We start from the raw sequence: 21,363 nt of genomic DNA, 5'->3' as shown, positions 1-21,363 counted from the left end.
CTGTCAAATGTACAAAATGTTGGCATTACATAAAGACTAAATTGAAGTCAATTTTAGGTAATTTAGTATGAACAAGTTACTAAAAAAACTTATAAAACTGAGCATACACTTTGTGTTTAATAATTGGGCCTTTTTTTTGGTTAAAGCATGGGGACTTGTGATTGCAAATATTTGTTATTCAGAATCGGAATATATTTTTAATTCCATGTAGTGTTTTTGTTTATATTTTGCTTTCAAAGTAGAGTAATTCATGTTTTCTTTGGTGAAGTTTCTTCCATTGCAACATGTATACAACTTGTTTTGGATGTAAAGAAGTAACTCTATATAAATTTTTCAGTGTGCTTAAACTGATTACACAAGTTATACTAAGAAAAGAAATAAGGATGTTCTATAACACAATTATGTAATGTTTATGCTCAGCTTAATTTAAAGTGCAGGATTATTGAATTTGTATCCACAAGTAAAAATAATATTTTTTTAATATATATATATATATGTTTTTTTCAAATTCTGATTTGTTACAGCGTAAATGTTCTTTTTAAAAAATATTATCTTTACTATCTCGAAAATATTGACAAAAAAGTATATGCACTGGGAAAGGAAATCTGCTTATACTGTAAAAATATTCAGCTATATGTGTAATTCAAATGACGCTAGCTTTTTTATCATACTAACATTAAAATTTCTGTTCTATTTTTACATAAAAGTACGTAAAATGTACATTGATTCTACATAAAAGAATCAATGTCTTTGCAATGCTTGTAAACTAAACATTTAAAGAGATGAGCAGAATGTAACATCTTTAATTGCAGGAAACTACATGTAATTTAGCAGTTTAGATTCCTAACTCTTTCTAGGTATGCAGACATATGTACAATTCTGCTTTTGTCTGTCTTTGAAGAGGCTAAAACAATTATATTTCAGATTTTAAATTCTTTCACATAAAAATCACCTGAATTCTGATTTCATTACTGTAATGCAGATGTGCATTTGAGATACATTGGGTTTCTTTGTAGATTAGTAGTATTTCAGTGCAAATGCCTGAAATAGATTAAACGGGTCTAAACACATTTACATAAACACACCAAAACTAAAATTAAAATTGGAAATCAGAATGAATGTTGGTGTGCTCACAAATGATTTATTTTTGTTTGTTTACTTGCATACTTGTCTATTGAGTATTTACATACATTATATATCACAGGGAGATGACTTTGTCTGTTCGTATTTTTTTACTCTTTACAAGTATAAAGAAGAACCGGAGAAATGTTATCTTGTGTTCTCTGCCACTTCAGCAGTGTGTTTAAAATTACACCTGATGGAAAATTTGCAAAAGGTTTCAGTGCTAGTGGCTTAAGTGGGTATGACTGTTATGACACACAGTACACATTTATAATAAGTATAGTACAGATGAACAGATGAAACTAAATATGAATTGGCTGGTTAAACTGAGAAAAATACAATCAACAGACAAGCAAAGAGATTTTGGGCTGTATTACAGGTTATGAACTAATGAACAAGTGCATATGTGCACATGTATAACCCTCCCACACACACACACACACACATACTGTATTTAACCACTTTCCTATCATATGTCTCAGCAAATGTCGCCAGAATAGAGGCGAAACTAGAAATAGAGCAAAGTTCTGCATCACACGCCTAGTACTGCATATGTATGTCTACTCAAATAATAGCTTTAACCACAGTCAGTTGCACTGCAGTGGAAATTTACACAATGACTTTCTGTAACTTCAATCCACTGAACTTCAAATGACATCAAGCACAATGCACATATTTGCCTGTGAGAACAGTTACTATCCATAAACTTTGTTCAACCTTTTAATTATTAATATGCAACTTGATATTTGCATACATTTTGTATATACTTGGCTAAAAAGATGTCATTAATCAAGATTTATACCGAGAGTGTGGATCTGTGCCCCAACAATTAGCTCAGGTAATTTAGAAATTCAACCTGTTCTTGATGAAACATATTGCTGGGTATCATCGACAAAACAATGGAAACTAATCCCCTGCCTTCTAACAGTATTTCCCAGGGGAAGTATATGCATATATTGAACATAGTAGAGGGACTGAATTTTGGTAGTTGACAGTGATAAAGAGGAGTTGATAATGTTGTGAGGAGGATCTCCTTGCTACAGGTAACAATTCTTACATTAATTTAGTTGGTATGGAATTACCATACCAAGCATGTTGTTAGTTTAATTTCATTCATTAATTCATTAATTCATTCATTCATTTTGCTCTTTCTGTCCTATAGTTATGAAGCATTGTATTAGTTTTTGGGGAGAGCTACAGTATATGAGACTGCATAATAAGACACTGCCAAAAGTTGTACGTCTTCTATTGTTTTTCTGATACTTTCAGTTTTCTTTGTGAAGAAATTCATTAAGTCATTACTACTAAACTGTGATGAAATACTCTGTTTGGACAATGTCTGTTTTTTTTTTTTTTTTGTTATTCTTGCCACTGTAATAAATAAAAACCTGGGATTGTTTTGATTATTAATGGAGACATTAAGCCCTGGCAACTCTAAATTATTTTTTCCCTCCATTTTTATTTTTATTTTTTATTTGATGGGGGCAGTGACATGCTAGTGAAGCTCACATTTCATTTAATTTTACTTGAATGAGATGTGAGATGAGAGATCTTCCCAACCAACACTCTTGTATGGGAATACTACTTGGCAAAAATTTAATTTATAGTGTTGTTACAAATACATTACTAAGTAATATAGAAATTTACAATAACAATACAATGTGTAAGTGCAAGCAGGTTTTTTTCACGTTTTTAATGTAAAAAGAAGATTGTAAATAGGGTCAGCTTTCATGTTGAATTTAATATGGTACTATACATGTTTTATTTATAGTCCAGGCCATAACTCTGTCGATTTTACACAATGTAATAAAGGATCTCTGCTCACTCAGTCTCTCTATCCACCAAAGGGTCATTAACCTAAAAACTGCTTAAGACCTCTGGTGTACTCTCATTAACATGCATGTTTTGAGCAAGAGAGGGCAGACTTGGGGATAATGGAGGATCCAGGGCTGTGATTGGCTGTTTTTTTCTGTGCGGGAAAATGTGAGGGGGGTGGGCTTGCCTTTCTGGAGAAGGAGGAGGAACAGGAGACCGTGACAGAGTGTGTGTGTGTGTGTGTGTGTGTGTGTGTGTGAGAGAGAGTAAGCAGCCACACACATGCTGGTTGGCATGGACACACGACAGGCAAATGGAAAAGAAAAATTCTAAAGATTCTGCTTCCTTCCAGTCCATAATCAGGTAAGGAAAAGACTGACAAAGAAAGAAAAACGGAGACAGATAGAGGGACACTGGTTGTTTGCACACTGATGAACGTGTGTAATCTCAACAGACAGGTGGATAGATGCATGCTTTGTGTGTGAAGGTCCGCTCACATGTGCATGATGCAGAACATGGTGGTTTTCCTATAGACTATCATATTACATGGCTTGTTTGTGAATAGATATATTTGTGGTCATTTGCACATACATGAAAGACGTAAAAGATGCAGCATGCAGGTCTTCACTGCATATCACATATATGTTTAATGGCTAACAAGCTTGTGAGTCTTCAATAACAGCTCGGACTGTATTTATGCATAATAAAGTGCTTGCACGTTTATGGCTGCTTGCAGGTCTTCTCTGTGGCTTTGCTGCTCCTGATGGTATCATGGTAACAGCTCAAGACGCTGTCAAATCTGTCCTCCTGCTAGTTTGCTGTGCAGTCCTTTGCTCTTCTATAGGTGAGTGTCTCTGACCTTGGCTCAATTCTCCACCTAACATCTGTGCCTGAGTGAAATCTCATGAAACCTGTCAAGAACATGCCCAGGTCATAATTCAACTCAAAATGAAAAGAAATAAATTAAAATTGATATGTACTATATAAATAATTTCTATAATTATTTTAGGACCATTAAGAAAAATTTTCACTAAAACCATTTAGTTACCAACATTCTTCAAAATATACATGTCCAGTTCTCTCTCAGTGGTGGTGGATTTTTAAGTCTGCAGATTGCATTATTACCTAAGTAGGTAATTGAACCACATCACATAATTTTGTGATAAATCTGATTTACATTGGTTTATTATTCCACTTATTACATAGATACTCACCAAATAATAAATAAGTGGATTGAGAAATATTGATTTGAATTACTTGTGTAACTATACAGTAGTTGTATATTATATTTAAAGTTTTTGCTAAGAAAAAAAAAAAGTCTACTACAATGTAGTAGATGAACACTGTAACTATATTTTTCCCGATTCTGATCAGACTGGATTATTTTTTTTTTTTAACAAATCACATCTTTAATATAATTAATAATATAATATAATATAATATAATATAATATAATATAATATAATATAATATAATATAATATAATATAATATAATATAATATAATATAATATAATATAATATAATATAATAAATATTATATAATATAATAATTTTTAGTATTATTTTGGGATGAAATGTGACCTGTGATTCACTCACTCGTCCATCTGTGACTCACGTCTCTTTATCTAATTATTATTTCCAACAGCTCTCTTGCTCTCTGACCCTCTCTGTGATGGAGGCTCTCAGTGACATAGAGGTGTAGATAAGATCACACTCTAAAATGGATTTTCTCTTCTATTTTTGTCAATGAGGGGCTATAAAATCAGGACCAGACAGAAACATAGACTGGTACATATTATAGAAATATCAGGTGCCACAATACTGCATGTGGTATGTACTGTAAGTAGTCACAAAAGCCCCAAATCTATAATCTAAATGCAAAACAATACACTTTTGGAATTAGTAGAAAAATGTAACTTGCAGCAATTGCGAATAAGTGCGTTTATTTGAGGTTTGAAGGCGAAACTGATGATTCCAATCCATGCACACACAGTTCAACTCAGAGATGTAATATCAGGCAGCACTTCTGGATTCAAGTGACACATTTTACAGCATGGTTCTTGAGGAAATAAATTTCCCTTGGGCTCAGCTTTGGTACACTGCAAAAACTCAAAATGTGTATTAGTAGCCAAAGAAACTATTTTTAAACTGAGCTGACCCTTAAAATGTATTTTGTTGGTGTAACCTAATGTGGTCATGTTGATTTAGTAATATTGGATTCTATAATTTAGTCATTACATTTGTGTATTAATGGGATAAAACTGTATTTATGTACATAAAACAGTATTTATTTCTGCATTTATTTCTGTTACCAGCAAATATGCTTTTTGCTGACTGCTTAAAGCCTTATATTTAGCATATGCTTGTAGGCTGTATCATTAGTGGCACATGGATATTACATTTGTTACTGTCAGTCTTTGCATTTCAGTTAGTGACTGTCAATCCAGGTTATTAGTGTGTTACTTATTTTTTTTAATTCAACAAAAAATTACTTTATTATAAGATAAAATATAATGAAAAGCTCAACAATGTTCTTTAAGATGCACATTAAGACCAGAAATTTAGAGCAGAAATCATTATGCCAGGAGTGATTCAGAGTGTTTAAATAAGTCATGATCTACATGTTCACCCACATTGATTATTACTTTATGATAGAGTACATGTCCACTGAATACATTTTCTAATCAGTTTTATATTGATTAAGAGAGACCAGACCACAGATATTGATCAATGGGAAAACAAGCTGAAACCAGAATACCATCCACGGTTGTCTGTGAAATGAACAGTTAAAGAGCATCGAGATTTATAAGCACAGAAACTGAGCTTTGGGGCGGAGATACAATTGCAAAATTCAATCAATATCTAAATACAGAGCTGAATAATAGGCACAGAATGCAATCAATATATGCTATTTGGGTCGTACCACACTTTTTGTAGGATAAATGCAGTACCAACGGCTAACAACCTCAATTTTAGACAGAAATGAGAAAAATGACACTCACAGTGTTTTATGGCTTCTGGGTCAAATCATTCCCTTGAGACTCAGTGAGGCTAGATGATTGATTCTGTCTTATATTACATCCAGCTTTAGACATCCAAAAAACTGAATTCTGAAGAATACATATGTTCACACACATATATTTTGCATTCATTATTCAACATATTTTTACTTACCCAAAAGTAGCATAGAAAATGTGACAAATAAAAACTAAGAAAAAAAGGTCTATAGTGTGCATGCATATGGAATAGTATTGTTATTTTAGCAACATTTTTACAACAAACTCATTTGTTGTGCTAAGTTGTGCTTCTACTATCAATTGTAGAGTTACAACAAGTAAAGCATTCTAAATAAGTCCCTTCTGAAGTTCCATTTCAGTTAGGACACTTTGATTAGATGTGACCGCATATGTAGGCAGCAGACAGCTCACTGGATTTTGGAACGTGTGTGACATTTCAAATTAAAGAACATCCCTCCCACTAGTAATGATAACACAACCCAGATCATCTAAACCAATTTCACACTCAGAGATTCATAAATCTCCATTCATAACTCTACCTGCCCCCGCAGAAATGAACATGTGTTCAGAAAATCATGTTGGGTTTCCCTTAGTGACTCACTGTGGAGATCCTGAGAGGAAAATCTGATCACACAGGATGCTGGCATGATAGCAGCAGCTGCTGGAGATCTAATAACAATGCCAAATGAGCTTTATTAGAGTTGATCAAGTATATGCCGCACAATACAAACAGAAGTCATTTTTATGGCAGCTTTGAAAGTCTCAAGCTCTGATATTCAGTGATATTTCATCCTTCCAGTAAGAATTCATTCTGTTTTGAATGTGTCAATGACAAATTCAACTCTAGTTACCAATATAAAAATATAGCTCTTTATACAATACAAATTGTTTCAAAGCAGCTTCACAGTAATAAACAGGAAATTAACAGAATTAAAGACAAATTTAAATTCTGCTGTAAAACAGCTCTAAATAGACAACAGTTCAAGTCAGTTCTGTTCAATAACTGGGTAAATTTATTTAATTACGGAACAAGTTCAGTTCAGCTATCAGAAGCTCTATAGAAATCATTAGTGTTGTTACTGAGCTCAAATCAGTTCAGTGTTGATTCAATTCAGTTCAATAACAGTAAATTAAAGAACACAGATGCAGCCAGCTCATTTCCACAAGACCAATGCAATCTACCAAGAGCAGCACAAATAAGCAACCATCTCTGGCATGTAAAGTGCAAAATAGTTTAAGACATGCTTATTTGGACATGAAATGATGGTGTAAATACCAGTAAATTGACTTAGTCAATCATGTTGCATGATTTATTTAAATACTCTCCTCCCATAAATTTTGCATCTAAAAGAGAACTTCCTACAAATGCTTCCAAAAACTGCCCATGCCTTTTCATTGCTTATTTTTATGTAGTAAATCCTCACAGGAGATTTTTAATGCCAAAAGAGGGTTTGCACTAATGCAAGCTGTTATTAAATCTGACCCTAAATGTCTTTTAAACCCCAACTAAGAAAAGCAAAGACAACAGTGGTAAGGAACCCAAACTCTATCTGGTGACAGAAAAAACTAATTAGGAGAAACGAGGCTCAGTTGGAGAGTCAATTCTACTCTGGTCTAAATGAAAGATTTAGAGGGGGCAGGTGTAAGGTTGTTACAAAACCTATATATCTTGGGTGAGTTGTTCATTGTGAGATCAATATGATCACTGGCGAAGTGTCAACCAAATTGTCACACCTTCTATAAACCTGTGCGGTCCTTGTGTGTGGGACTGTTGCCATCTAATTACTGTTGTTTAGTGTCCCAGTCCCTCCTGATTGGATTTGAGAGATTAACATGAAGTTGTTGTTTTGTTTAAGGGCCTCCTGTGCTGTCTTCCTATGCCAAGACAGAAGACAAGCTGTTTAAACATCTCTTCAGCAACTACCAGAAATGGGTGAGACCAGTGGAGGATCTTAATGGAACGGTGCAGGTGAAATTTGGCCTGGCTATCTCCCAGCTCGTGGATGTGGTGAGAAGTAGTGATGCTGAAACAGTATTCTCCTCATCAAAATCTTGTCTTACAATAAACATCACATTTAAGTAATCTACATTAGGAGAATGATCTGGGGTTTTTTTTTTTTGGTCAGGATGAGAAGAACCAGCTGATGACAACCAATGTTTGGATGAAGCAGGTAAAGCAGGACTAGTCCATTAAGGTTTATCTGATTAATACGAAATATTAATTGTTTTTATTAGACCTTTATTTTGCTCTTGTCATTGTGTTCTGTTCTGGTAGTATTTAGTCATTGGTACACAACCGACACACATTGCTTTCTTTACTGTTTTATTTGTGTGGGAATCAGCTTTGCAGATAAATCCATGTCTCTCTGCATTCAGGAGTGGACAGACATGAAGCTCAGATGGAATCCGGATCATTATCTGGGCATCACCTCCATCAGAGTTCCCTCAGACTCCATCTGGATTCCCGACATTGTGCTCTATGACAAGTATGTGGTGCCACCCAGTGCCTACTGTATGAATCAGAAAGGAAACCAGACAGGGACTGAACCTGACGTTTAGTCTCGCGTAGCCAGACCTTCAGACTGACGGCTGAAGGTCTGGAATCCATGGCAGCTTTCATTGGCCAAGGCCCACCCATGAGGCCATATGACCGACATGTCAAACAACCAATCACAGTTCGTTTCGTTCAGCTTCACGCTTCGGGGCATGGAAATGTCGCCACAATAACAGACCGGTGTGTAAAACTCTCTGACATATTTTAAAGATTCTATGCTGCGAACTTTAAATATTTCAAATACTTTTGAAAATCCAGCATTTAGTTGATCCTGATAAGCACTCATCATCACAGTTGTAAACACGACCGCTTTCTTCTTTCGTGAGGGGGTTTGGCATCACGGCATCTTTGTACCAGGCTGAACGTTAAAGAACACAACACACACGTCTCCTGAAAATCCTGTATAATTCAACCAATCCGATGACTTTGCAACTCCTGAAGTGTTTCCACTTTTGTGTGCCATGTGCATCAGACGTTTAGCCAATGATCCGTGGGCGTGACATCTGAGGCTGAGACTACCTGACGTTTTACATTTCTGTTAGAACAATAAATACCAGAGAGATTCATAATATTTTTTTAATGGATATTAAGAGTGGTGTTATGTGTACATATACTGCATCACATGACTTACTTATTTCATACATATGCCTAACTTGTGTAACCATTACTATAAAATACCTTTTTGAATCTGAAGAAAGCAGTTTCGTACTAGATAGTCTGTTGAGCGTTGAAATCATTAAAATCTTGAAAAATATTTATTTTGAAGCCTGATTAAGCCTAAATAATTCTAATGCTTGAGTTTTATTTTTGTAACCTGACAAATGAAAACTAAACCTTTACACTGCAAATGTATGGTCTTACAAGTCAAATCCTTTGTGCTCAACCCCTGTAGAAATATCAGAGAAAACGGTTTAGAAAATTATAATTTCAATTGGGTCAAAATTTATTTCCCAATGTCTACAACTTCTTGCCTTGCTTACAAAAATCTTGACTTTTTTGATTTGAAATGCTACTCCGAGTAAGAAAGACAATTTTTACTTTCATTTGACTATATGAGAATGTTAATTTTGGACCTGCCTGTCTCTCAGCTTGATGACTGAGTGATTCTCACCTACAGTGCAGATGGTAATTTCGAGGCCACAGTGACAAAAGCGGTGGTGAGACATGACGGCACTATCTCTTGGACCCCTCCTGCTAACTATAAATCTGCCTGCACCATCGATGTGACGTTCTTCCCCTTTGACCTTCAGAACTGCTCCATGAAGTTTGGCTCCTGGACCTACGATGGTTCCCAGGTATGCTGTTTTCAACTGTTATAGAAGGCAAACCAATGTTTACACCTTGAAAGGAAGAATTTACCTAAAAATTTACCTAAATTTGACCTAATTAGCTATAGTTCATAGTGACCACTTTAATCAAGCACAAGAAAATTAACTGAAATTACTCATACTGTATATTCTAAGTCTTCTGAAGCCATAGATTTTTGTGTTTAATATATGGAAATGTATGTAACAACCGCATAGTATTCCTTTTTTTAAGGTGGACATTCTCCTTGAGGATGTACATGTGGACAAACGTGACTATTTTGATAACGGTGAATGGGAGATTGTGACGGCCACAGGTAGCAGGGGTTTGAGAAGTGATGGGACTTTTTTCTATCCATCCATCACTTACTCCTTTATTATCAGACGTCTTCCTCTTTTCTACACACTCTTCCTCATCATTCCCTGCATTGGATTGTCTTTCCTGACCGTGCTGGTGTTTTATCTCCCATCTAATGGAGGAGAGAAAATCTCCCTCTGCACGTCTGTCCTCGTCTCCCTTACTGTCTTCCTTCTGGTGATAGAAGAGATCATCCCTTCCTCCTCAAAGGTGGTACTCTTTTTATGAATTCAAAGCTATATTAAGTGATTTATATATTTAATTGATGTGTACTGTAAGTCAGTGTGCCATACACATTTTTGAAATATTTCACATTATTGTCAGCAATAAAATTGCAGTGTTTTTCAGCTATTGGATGTTTTACTACAGATGTAAGTTAATTCATTTAGGCATTGAAGTGCTTTTCTGTATTTACTTTGAGGGCCCTTTTGTCATTCTGCAGTTGTGATGGCAGATTCTGTAACTCACTTCTAGATTTCAAAAACTCAAACTGCAATGTATAATTTCTAGATTAAACCATATAAGTAACACTTTTGAATATAAAGAATGGTACATGATATATTGGTAACACTTTAATATAGAGAACAATTCTCACTAGTTGCTTATTAGCACATTGGCTATTTATTAATACTTATAAAGCACATATTCTGCATGACCATATTCAACATCCCTAACCCTACACAATACCTAAACTTAACAATTACCTTACTATTGTTAAGTAGCAAATTAGGAGTTTATTGAAGCAAAAGTCATAGTTAATGAATTATTAATAGCGAGAATTGGAACTTAAAATAAAGTGTGACTGATATATCTATTTCTATATGTATATGTATATCTATGTCTATATCTATCGTATAGTCCATATTTTCAGTTGTTCTGAACAGTTTTTTTTTTTTTTTTTGTGATCAACTTTTTATTTTTCCAAATCAACAAAACAACATCCACTCAAACAAACAACAGGGAGGGGGGAACAACAGACACACCATCAACAATTTCAATTTGTAGTAAACAAACAACAGCGTATAAAAACAAATCTACCTTCATCATCATTCCTGGTATGTTCAATAGTTAAATGTAACTTCCTATCGACTAAGATAAGCACCCCCTTAGTTTTATTACGAGCACAAGAGAAGGCTGCCAGTTTGTAATACTTGTTTTGAAAACGTGCCACATCGCATTGTTTTAAATGAGACTCTTGTATCAGGGCACAGGAAATCAATTTATGGTGCAAACATTCTAACATTCAATGATAAGATATTCAGAACATGCATTGTGTGCTAGCAATGCCAAGATTCTGTCTAAGTGAAGAGAAACAAAACCAGTGCCATACTGCCAGTGACATGTAAACATTAGTATGTATCCTAGATACCAATCCACCTAGATGCATAGTCCTTTTAAAAGAAAATCAGAATAAATAAAAGTATTGATGTCTGTTGAAGGGCATAGAAAAAAAACAAAAAACAAAAACAAGGAACGAGTGTAGGTCTGCATAAACAACAGAAACAAATGTTGATGCGTGACCAGTCCACTTCAACGCAAGACATGTCCCCAAAAGGCCCACTGAGCCAAAAGCGTAGTGATTGAACCTGGGGGGTATTCCAGAAAGCAGGGTTAACTTACCATCTGCTAAACCCTGAACTTTCAGTTGATCAACCCAAACCTTGCTTTCTCGAGGTATGTTGGTTCCAAAAACGAGTCCAGGAGTAAGTTCATTCAACCCAGAGTACGTTCCTGGTTAAAACGCAAGACATTCTCAACAGAGCGATGAATCGACGAGCCAATATGGAAACGGACGCTAACAAAACGTGTGCCATACTGCTTCTTTCTTCTTCTTCTGTTCAAAGTAGTGATGGGTCGTTCTTGAACGATTAGTTTTTTTTGAACGAATCTTTAATGTAACTCGGGAAGAACGAGTCATCTCGGAGAGTGATTCGTTCAGTCACGCATGCGCAACATCCTATAGGTTCTGCACTGAATTAGTTCACCTGTTTCGAGTCTTCAGATTTGAGTCGTTCGTTCATCCCGTGACAGCCCCATACGCGTAACCTATGCAGTCAGAGCCGGAAAGAGAATTGATTAGTTCGTATCCCGAGTCTTCGGGTTTGAGTCGTTCGTTCATCCCGTGACAGCCCCATACGCGTAACCTATGCAGTCAGAGCGGAAGAGAATTGATTAGTTCGTATCCCGAGTCTTCGGGTTTGAGTCGTTCGTTCATCCCGTGACAGCCCCATACGCGTAACCTATGCAGTCAGAGCGGAAGAGAATTGATTAGTTCGTATCCCGAGTCTTCGGGTTTGAGTCGTTCGTTCATCCCGTGACAGCCCCATACGCGTAACCTATGCAGTCAGAGCGGAAGAGAATTGATTAGTTCGTATCCCGAGTCTTCGGGTTTGAGTCGTTCGTTCATCCCGTGACAGCCCCATACGCGTAACCTATGCAGTCAGAGCGGAAGAGAATTGATTAGTTCGTATCCCGAGTCTTCGGGTTTGAGTCGTTCGTTCATCCCGTGACAGCCCCATACGCGTAACCTATGCAGTCAGAGCGGAAGAGAATTGATTAGTTCGTATCCCGAGTCTTCGGGTTTGAGTCGTTCGTTCATCCCGTGACAGCCCCATACGCGTAACCTATGCAGTCAGAGCCGGAAGAGAATTGATTAGTTCGTATCCCGAGTCTTCGGGTTTGAGTCGTTCGTTCATCCCGTGACAGCCCCATACGCGTAACCTATGCAGTCAGAGCGGAAGAGAATTGATTAGTTCGTATCCCGAGTCTTCGGGTTTGAGTCGTTCGTTCATCCCGTGACAGCCCCATACGCGTAACCTATGCAGTCAGAGCCGGAAGAGAATTGATTAGTTCGTATCCCGAGTCTTCGGGTTTGAGTCGTTCGTTCATCCCGTGACAGCCCCATACGCGTAACCTATGCAGTCAGAGCGGAAGAGAATTGATTAGTTCGTATCCCGAGTCTTCGGGTTTGAGTCGTTCGTTCATCCCGTGACAGCCCCATACGCGTAACCTATGCAGTCAGAGCCGGAAGAGAATTGATTAGTTCGTATCCCGAGTCTTCGGGTTTGAGTCGTTCGTTCATCCCGTGACAGCCCCATACGCGTAACCTATGCAGTCAGAGCGGAAGAGAATTGATTAGTTCGTATCCCGAGTCTTCGGGTTTGAGTCGTTCGTTCATCCCGTGACAGCCCCATACGCGTAACCTATGCAGTCAGAGCCGGAAGAGAATTGATTAGTTCGTATCCCGAGTCTTCGGGTTTGAGTCGTTCGTTCATCCCGTGACAGCCCCATACGCGTAACCTATGCAGTCAGAGCGGAAGAGAATTGATTAGTTCGTATCCCGAGTCTTCGGGTTTGAGTCGTTCGTTCATCCCGTGACAGCCCCATACGCGTAACCTATGCAGTCAGAGCGGAAGAGAATTGATTAGTTCGTATCCCGAGTCTTCGGGTTTGAGTCGTTCGTTCATCCCGTGACAGCCCCATACGCGTAACCTATGCAGTCAGAGCCGGAAGAGAATTGATTAGTTCGTATCCCGAGTCTTCGGGTTTGAGTCGTTCGTTCATCCCGTGACAGCCCCATACGCGTAACCTATGCAGTCAGAGCGGAAGAGAATTGATTAGTTCGTATCCCGAGTCTTCGGGTTTGAGTCGTTCGTTCATCCCGTGACAGCCCCATACGCGTAACCTATGCAGTCAGAGCCGGAAGAGAATTGATTAGTTCGTATCCCGAGTCTTCGGGTTTGAGTCGTTCGTTCATCCCGTGACAGCCCCATACGCGTAACCTATGCAGTCAGAGCGGAAGAGAATTGATTAGTTCGTATCCCGAGTCTTCGGGTTTGAGTCGTTCGTTCATCCCGTGACAGCCCCATACGCGTAACCTATGCAGTCAGAGCCGGAAGAGAATTGATTAGTTCGTATCCCGAGTCTTCGGGTTTGAGTCGTTCGTTCATCCCGTGACAGCCCCATACGCGTAACCTATGCAGTCAGAGCCGGAAGAGAATTGATTAGTTCGTATCCCGAGTCTTCGGGTTTGAGTCGTTCGTTCATCCCGTGACAGCCCCATACGCGTAACTGTAAGAGTAAATAATAATGATAATAATAATAATAATAATAATAATAACTATGCACCCATTTGTAAGGAAGCTTGTAAATTAACTAATTTATCTGTCCAATGTTGTCACGTCACGTGACAAAAGAACGAACGACTCGAAAGACTCGGGATACGAACTAATCAATTCTCTTTCCGGCTCTGACTGCATAGGTTTAGCTTATGAGGAAGTTGTGGCTGGACTAAAGTCTGGAAAAAATAGTAGCGTGACATTGTCCTGCGTATATTTCACCAAATATGCCTGCCGAGCACCCCTCAGGATCGTCGATTTCTCATGCCATCTTAGTAAACAGAAGATGCGATTACGCGACCGATTAGAGTTTTTCCTTCCGTCATACATGCGATGGGCCCGGTCAATCTCGATGTCACCGTCTTTCAGGGAAGGGATCCACTTGGAAAGATTAGCTCTGAGGAAGCCAGCTGCATCGGAGCCTTCCACCCCCTCTGGCAACCCCACCAGTCGTACGTTATTTCTCCTGCTCCTATCTTCAATGTCAGTCATTTTTTCGGTGAGTTGCTCCAGCTCATTTCTTAAGTTTGTGACTATCTTGTGACTATCTTTGTGACTATCTATCTTAAGTTGTCTTCCTATCCTCACGTGCAGCTGCTTGAACAGAATCGACCCGGTCACGTGTCTGTTTCGCCGCGATGGCTAGCTTTCGAACTTCTGCTTTTAGCTCTTTTACAAATATCTTTCTAAATGTAGATTACGGAGCGCTGGGGTCAGTACAGAGTCTCTTGCTTCTCTTACAGTCGAAGCCACTACCAAATCGAGAGTACTTTGTTGCTCTTTAAGCGCTAGCTTGATACCGTTAGCTATATCAGCGTCGAGATCCTCTCTGGAGATGGTGGAATCTTTGAATTTTTTATTTTCCAGCTGTCCTTAACTGCTGGGGCACTCATAGTGAGCTAAATAAAGAGTGGTTCAAAATTTACTGACAGGATATATACAATTTCTGACAAAGTGAGCAGAGCGAAGGACTATGTGTACATTGCTGTTGAAGGGTCACGTCATCTCTCAGTTGTTCTGAACAGTTTTGAAAGAACTGGTGTGCCACTGGGAGTGTAAGGAGGACCTAAGAAAATAAATTATTTAAAAAAAATAATGTTTTTGGGCTGGCAAAGTTACCAAATTAACTTAAAGGGACAATAATCCCCAATTCCATTATCATTCTATTCCAAACCTATAAGACTTTGGATAATCTTCAAAACACAAAAAAATATATTTTAATGAAATGACTTTAAGTTTTTTTTTTTTTTTGGACTTCTAAGTTTTGGTTACCTGGACCTTTTTACCTTTCTTTTTTGAAGATTAACCCTAAAAGTCCTATAGGTTTGGAACGACATGAAGGTGACATTATTAAATTTTTTTGGTGAACAATCCCTTTAATTAAAATATTATATAATTACAATTTATTTAATTTTTTTTAAAGACATATTGAAATTATTTATTTCCAGTGATGATTGTGATTATTTTCATCCTTTCGTTCTCATTTTCAAATTGCCCAATTACTTTTTGCTCTGCTCTTGTTTTCTGTCCCAGGTGATTCCTCTCATTGGAGAATATCTGGTCTTCACTATGATCTTCGTGACACTTTCCATCGTCATCACTGTCTTTGCCATTAACATCCATCATCGCTCCTCATCTACTCATCACAGCATGGCACCCTGGGTCCGCCGTATCTTTTTGCACCACCTGCCTAAACTGCTCTGCATGCGTAGCCATGTGGACCGCTACGCCACCACCGCTGCAAGAAACGGAAGAGAAGGGCTGGGCTATGGGAAGAGTTCGGGCCAGGATACCACTCCTCTGCTCAATGCAGAACTTAGTCTGCGGGCAGCCTTAGAATCTATACGCTACATCACGCTTCATGTGGTGAAGGAGAATGAAGTCAGAAAGGTACGATTGTTTTTGACTCACTTTAGACTAAATAAGCTTTGAGTTCTAATAAATTCTAATCTAATGACTCCTTTTAGGTTGTTCAGGACTGGAAGTTTGTGGCCCAGGTTCTGGACCGGGTTTTCCTGTGGGCGTTTCTCTTAGTATCACTGCTTGGTTCTGCTCTTCTTTTCATTCCTGTCATCTATAAATGGGCCAACATCATTGTTCCCAGCTATGCTGGAAGTATCAGCTAAAACACATGAATGTATAAAATTTAAAAATCTTTGGCTTGGATAAAGTGTTTGCATTATTATTATTATATTTACCACTGTAATCCTCAAAACATCTATGCAACTTGTGGCAATTGAGCGCTGTCATTTATGCTGTAACATGCTGCATCACATTATACCTTGTATGCTGATTTCATTACAATAAAATTTACAATAAAAATTACATTGTTAAAATTGTGCATCATGAAGATGTTATTAAAAACTCCTAAAGATTATACATAATCATGGTTTTACTAGGCTGTGATGTTAACTGTAAAGTATGTCATAATACATAAGTCCCACTCCAACTTCCTGTTCATACATAATATGTCCCACTCCAGATTCCTGTTTAATAGAAAATACATCAATACAGGACAAACTTATCAAGTTATTTCATGTGATGAATAGAAGAGCTTTACAGGAATTGTTCAGACCAAAATAAAAGTTTGCTGAAAGTTTCCACACCCTCGATTGTAGATCTGTTTGTTTCTTCATCATAACTGATTTGGAAACATTTAGCATTACATCACTTACTCTCCAATGGATCCTCTGTAGAGAATAGGCTTATTGATAGTCCATTTGTTTTTCTGTATGCAACAAAACAACGGCTTACTGGGAAAAGTCACGGTGCCTATTGCCAGTCCAACCCTGTCAACAGTTAAAACAAAAAACAAGAAACAAAGAAACCTTCTTATTTTTTTTGTAAGACACAATCACATAATTCTATAGTTTGACACACATTAGTAATTATGCTGATTAGACATATTTAGGTACATTTTTTCTCAGCTCATGTCTTTAATAATTCATTCATTTAAACCTGTGACACTGCATTTTGGTTCAAGGGTTAACTCTTGGTTATTCAACATCCAGTCCCTCACTCAGAAGATGTTCACTCATAGTCTTTGTGACACTCGCTTTGCTTCTCACTAGCAAATTCACTTGACAACCCACTGGCTTCATCTAAGAGTAAGAGTTTTTTTTTTCTTCTTCTATTATTTTGTATTTATTTATTTTCTGTTCATATTTCTGTTGATGTGTTACCATTCTTTAAATATGTCCTTATACCTTTTTCTTATTGTATATTTTCATCTTGCAAGTTCCATTCTCCCAAATCTTCTTACTCTGTCTATGCCTTTCACAAATTCATCCTTGCTTCCTATTTACACCTAATTGATGTAATATAAATTAAGTAACTGTTTATGAAATATGCACTTGCAATTCAAATACTGGAGCATGCCATTTAATCTTAGTGACTACAGTATGTAGGAAATGTTCTTGTTTAGATAAGTAAAATAACATTGTTCTAAAAACTGTTATCTGGTTATCTTGCAAAACATATTTTCAGTATATTTTGTCTTGTTTTCCAGTAGAAATATCAAAACAATATAAATGAACAAGTATTGTTTTTCTTGTTTTCCATTAGAAAACAAGATAACTTTACTGTAGAAGTAAAACATTTTTGAAAAACAAAATGTAAAAAACAGAGGTTTGTTTTCTGCTGTGTGCACCAGATTTAAAATTTCAAGTTCCTACATTTTTCTTAAACAGTGTAACACTAGAGAATTGGTCAATTCTGTTGAACCCAAGCAACCAGCTTCACCAGACAGAACTGCAAACACAATAAGCTTGTTTGAGATGACAAACAACTCGCCTTGAATGTAGATGAGAGTAGACGGCTGCAGCCAGAGAAAGGAACCAAATAAGCTGTCAAGAGCTGAAAATTCTCTCTTTACATAGTGGACAGGCAATCTACATGAACAAATGCAAATTATTTTCAAAATATTGCATTCACATCATTTGTTGCTAGCGGATGCATCCACAATGTGTTAGAGTTGATATAGATAACAGAATAACATTAGACAAATACAAGACATCACAGCTGTGAGCCTCGCTGCTCAGCATGAACGTCAAAACAAGTCAGACTGATGGCATTTTTAACCGATGTGGTTGATTGGATCTGATGTATAATAGTACATATTTACGAATTATGATGGCCGAATTTTAAACGATTTTTACCCAATATGCGTTAGCCGATTTGGGTCTAGGTTTAGGGGTGGGCCTTCATTATTTTAGCAAGTCGGCAAGGGGTTGAAATACGCTCATCTTGCCTCCCCTGATAAGGAAACGGCCATTTTGGTTTTGAAAAGACATCATTGGGCCTGTCCCAATACCCACATTTGTGGTCTTGGCCACTTGAGATACACATGACAGGAAAAAAGTGTGCAAAACTGTCTGAAAACGGTCTGAAAAATGCCCTTGAGCTAAATCCACTAAATCCACACTTTCTCTAATGATATCGCTCGGAGTGGTATTTGGGGCTAAGCCAATGTATGTAACATGAATTAAATATTACATATAATTTGGAGGTAAAACATAAAGTGTTGCACATTGTATGTGCAAAGACAAGTGCTCTATGTATATTTTGTAGAACATTTGCAACTGCTTTTAAACACTTCATTACAGGTAGAAGCACCTCAATAAATTTTATCTTGTTACATAGGAACTTCTGAATAGACATTGAGAAGTTTATTCTAAAAGGGCAAACTACTGAAAATCAAAATGTATAAATAAAGGTCTGTGAAAATGTTGCATTCCACACACTTGCGTTTCTTCTTGCTCACTTGAACACTTGGGCCAAAGACAGGAAATACAATGTGTAAGTAGTGGTTGCAAAGTGTGGGCATTGGGACAGGCCCGTTCTCAAAGAGAAAGCTAACAGAAACACAAATGACAGGATACACAAATGACCCACATACCCCCATATCTACAACTGGTCCTGCCCCAAATTAACCCTAACCCTGGTTTAGGATGATCAAACGAAGCAATGATTTGATAGCAGCACAGAGACAGTTTTTATACTTTTCAGGAAAATTAACCTGCAAATGGAGTATACTGTATATAGTTGTCACTGTGCATTGAATAATAATTTATAAGATGGTAGGGGAAATTCATATTTTAGCTTAAAAACTGTTTTGCATTGTTTCTTGAAGGAATCTAATGGATTTAAGAGGGTACTTCAACAGGATCGGGTTTACTGGAACATATGACAAACCTGATCTGGACACTTTACGCACCATCCATAGGCTGCATGTTATGACCATTCCATTTGAGAACCTCAGCATCCACTGCGGGGAGAAGAACACGACGGACCTGAACATCATATATGATAAATTAGTCAAGAGCAATCGTGGAGGCTGGTGTTGTGAAAACAACCTCTTGTTCTCATGGGTCCTAAAGGAGATGGGTTACAAATACACCAAACTAGGCTCCAAGGTGTTTAATAAGTTCCAAAATGATTTTTACCCCGTGGACTCTCATCTCATCAATATGGTGGAGATTGATGGGAAGCCTTACATTACCGACGTGAGCTATGGAGTGTCATGTCAACTGTGGTATCCCTTAGAGATGACCTCGGGTAAAGATCAGCTACAGCCTCCAGGTGTGTTCCGCCTACTAAACGATGGGATGACGTGGGTTCTGGAGAAGACTTCAAGAAAGCAAGTGATCAAAGACAAGGCCTATGCTCATTCCAGCCTCATTGACAGGCGCCTGATGAAGAAAATGTATTGCTTCTCATTAACACCCCGTGATAAAGAGCATTTCGTGGAGACCCTGGATTGCCTGCAGACCAGTCCTGATTCTCGGTTTGTGTTGAAGTCCATTTGCTCCCTTCAGACCCCCAACGGCTTCAGAGCTCTGATTGGCTGGACTTACAGCGAGATCGCATACAACCCTGAGGAGGACTGTGACATGGTGGACATGAAGGAAATACCTGACTGTGAAATAGAAGCTGTGCTGAAGGAAAAGTTTAATGTGGTGTTAGTTAATAAGTTCACACCTAAAAACAAAAAAGCTAATTATTGCATGTAATACAATACTGTACTATGACCCGTAAATATTGTCAGGCATCTCAGTCAACAATCCTTGTCACCAGAGATGGAAAAACTATAAATCCATTTCATACTTTTTAATGCCCTCTAAAATAAAAAAAATAAAATAAAATAAAATAAAATAAAAAACAGCTTCTTTTGAATAGCCGTTAAAGGACAAAAATTCTCATGTGTGACAAATGGTGTAGTTATGGCACCTACCAGCAGGGGCTGACAGGGGCATATGATTTTAAAAATATTTTTTAACATAGAAATATAATCAATACTGTTAAAACATTGTTTAAAAATTATTGACGTATGTTTGTCTCAGTGACTGATGTAAACATGTATGCTCCAAAACAGTGTATTTACACATCCACTGATTAAATACAGCTCCATAGTTTGTGCCAACAACAATGTATTTTGAATTATTGGCTGACGAGAACATAAAAATGTAGATGATATTTAGAAACAATAATAAAATAATTCATAAATTTAATGAAATTTATGAATTATTTTATTATTGTTTCTAAACATCAAGTGGTGAACCATATATATATATATATATATATATATATATGGTTCACCACTTGGTGTCCAATAAAATTCAGGTTAAGGTTATAATCACCCCTTTAAACTATAATCTAATTAAACCTTTACCTCTTCACTTACTAATAAAGTCTGCAAATGTTTGTCCAGGGTGCTGATAAAACAGAACACAGATAGCAATGTGAGTTAAAACTGGTTACTGTTAAGGTCAGGTTAATGTTTAAATTCAGCAGTTTTGAGTTTGCCGCAAGTAGTTTAAAGCTAACATTCTCTCCAAATATTGCAATCTTGGATTAAAAAGTGACCAATTATAATGCATCAAGTCAGTAAATTATACTTGCAAAAGATTTTTAAAATCTCTCTCTCAATTAATAACAGAAGGAAACTGCATGTACAGTATAATAATTATACAGATGTTGAATGGGTTCAAATGGGTTTAGTCACTGCACAATTTGTTTAAAATATAAAATTACATTTATTTTCATTTACATTTATGTCATGTCTCTTTTATAGT

The 21,363-nt window shown here is 37.2% G+C and overlaps 2 protein-coding genes across 2 annotated transcripts; both read left to right on the top strand.

Annotated features, from left to right (window-relative positions):
- The first annotated feature begins 3,191 nt into the window (after positions 1 to 3,191).
- Positions 3,192 to 17,057, top strand: chrna5 (cholinergic receptor, nicotinic, alpha 5). The gene is made up of 9 exons (XM_058752326.1): positions 3,192 to 3,300; positions 3,674 to 3,781; positions 7,813 to 7,964; positions 8,083 to 8,127; positions 8,333 to 8,442; positions 9,628 to 9,805; positions 10,050 to 10,382; positions 15,824 to 16,180; positions 16,258 to 17,057. The coding sequence occupies exons 2-9, from the start codon at positions 3,709 to 3,711 to the stop codon at positions 16,414 to 16,416; spliced, it is 1,407 nt and encodes a 468-aa protein (XP_058608309.1). The 5' UTR covers positions 3,192 to 3,300; positions 3,674 to 3,708; the 3' UTR covers positions 16,417 to 17,057.
- A 255-nt stretch (positions 17,058 to 17,312) lies between these two features.
- zgc:101040 (Arylamine N-acetyltransferase, pineal gland isozyme NAT-10) lies at positions 17,313 to 21,337 on the top strand. Its single transcript, XM_058751591.1, has 2 exons — positions 17,313 to 17,397; positions 19,422 to 21,337. The coding sequence occupies exon 2, from the start codon at positions 19,429 to 19,431 to the stop codon at positions 20,299 to 20,301; it is 873 nt and encodes a 290-aa protein (XP_058607574.1). The 5' UTR covers positions 17,313 to 17,397; positions 19,422 to 19,428; the 3' UTR covers positions 20,302 to 21,337.
- The last annotated feature ends 26 nt before the right edge of the window (positions 21,338 to 21,363 follow it).

The sequence above is a fragment of the Onychostoma macrolepis genome, chromosome 18 (assembly GCF_012432095.1).
Source record: "Onychostoma macrolepis isolate SWU-2019 chromosome 18, ASM1243209v1, whole genome shotgun sequence".
Taxonomy (NCBI): domain Eukaryota; kingdom Metazoa; phylum Chordata; class Actinopteri; order Cypriniformes; family Cyprinidae; genus Onychostoma; species Onychostoma macrolepis.
Note: the sequence above shows the minus strand (reverse complement) of the source record. Positions and strands in the feature narration are given on the sequence as shown.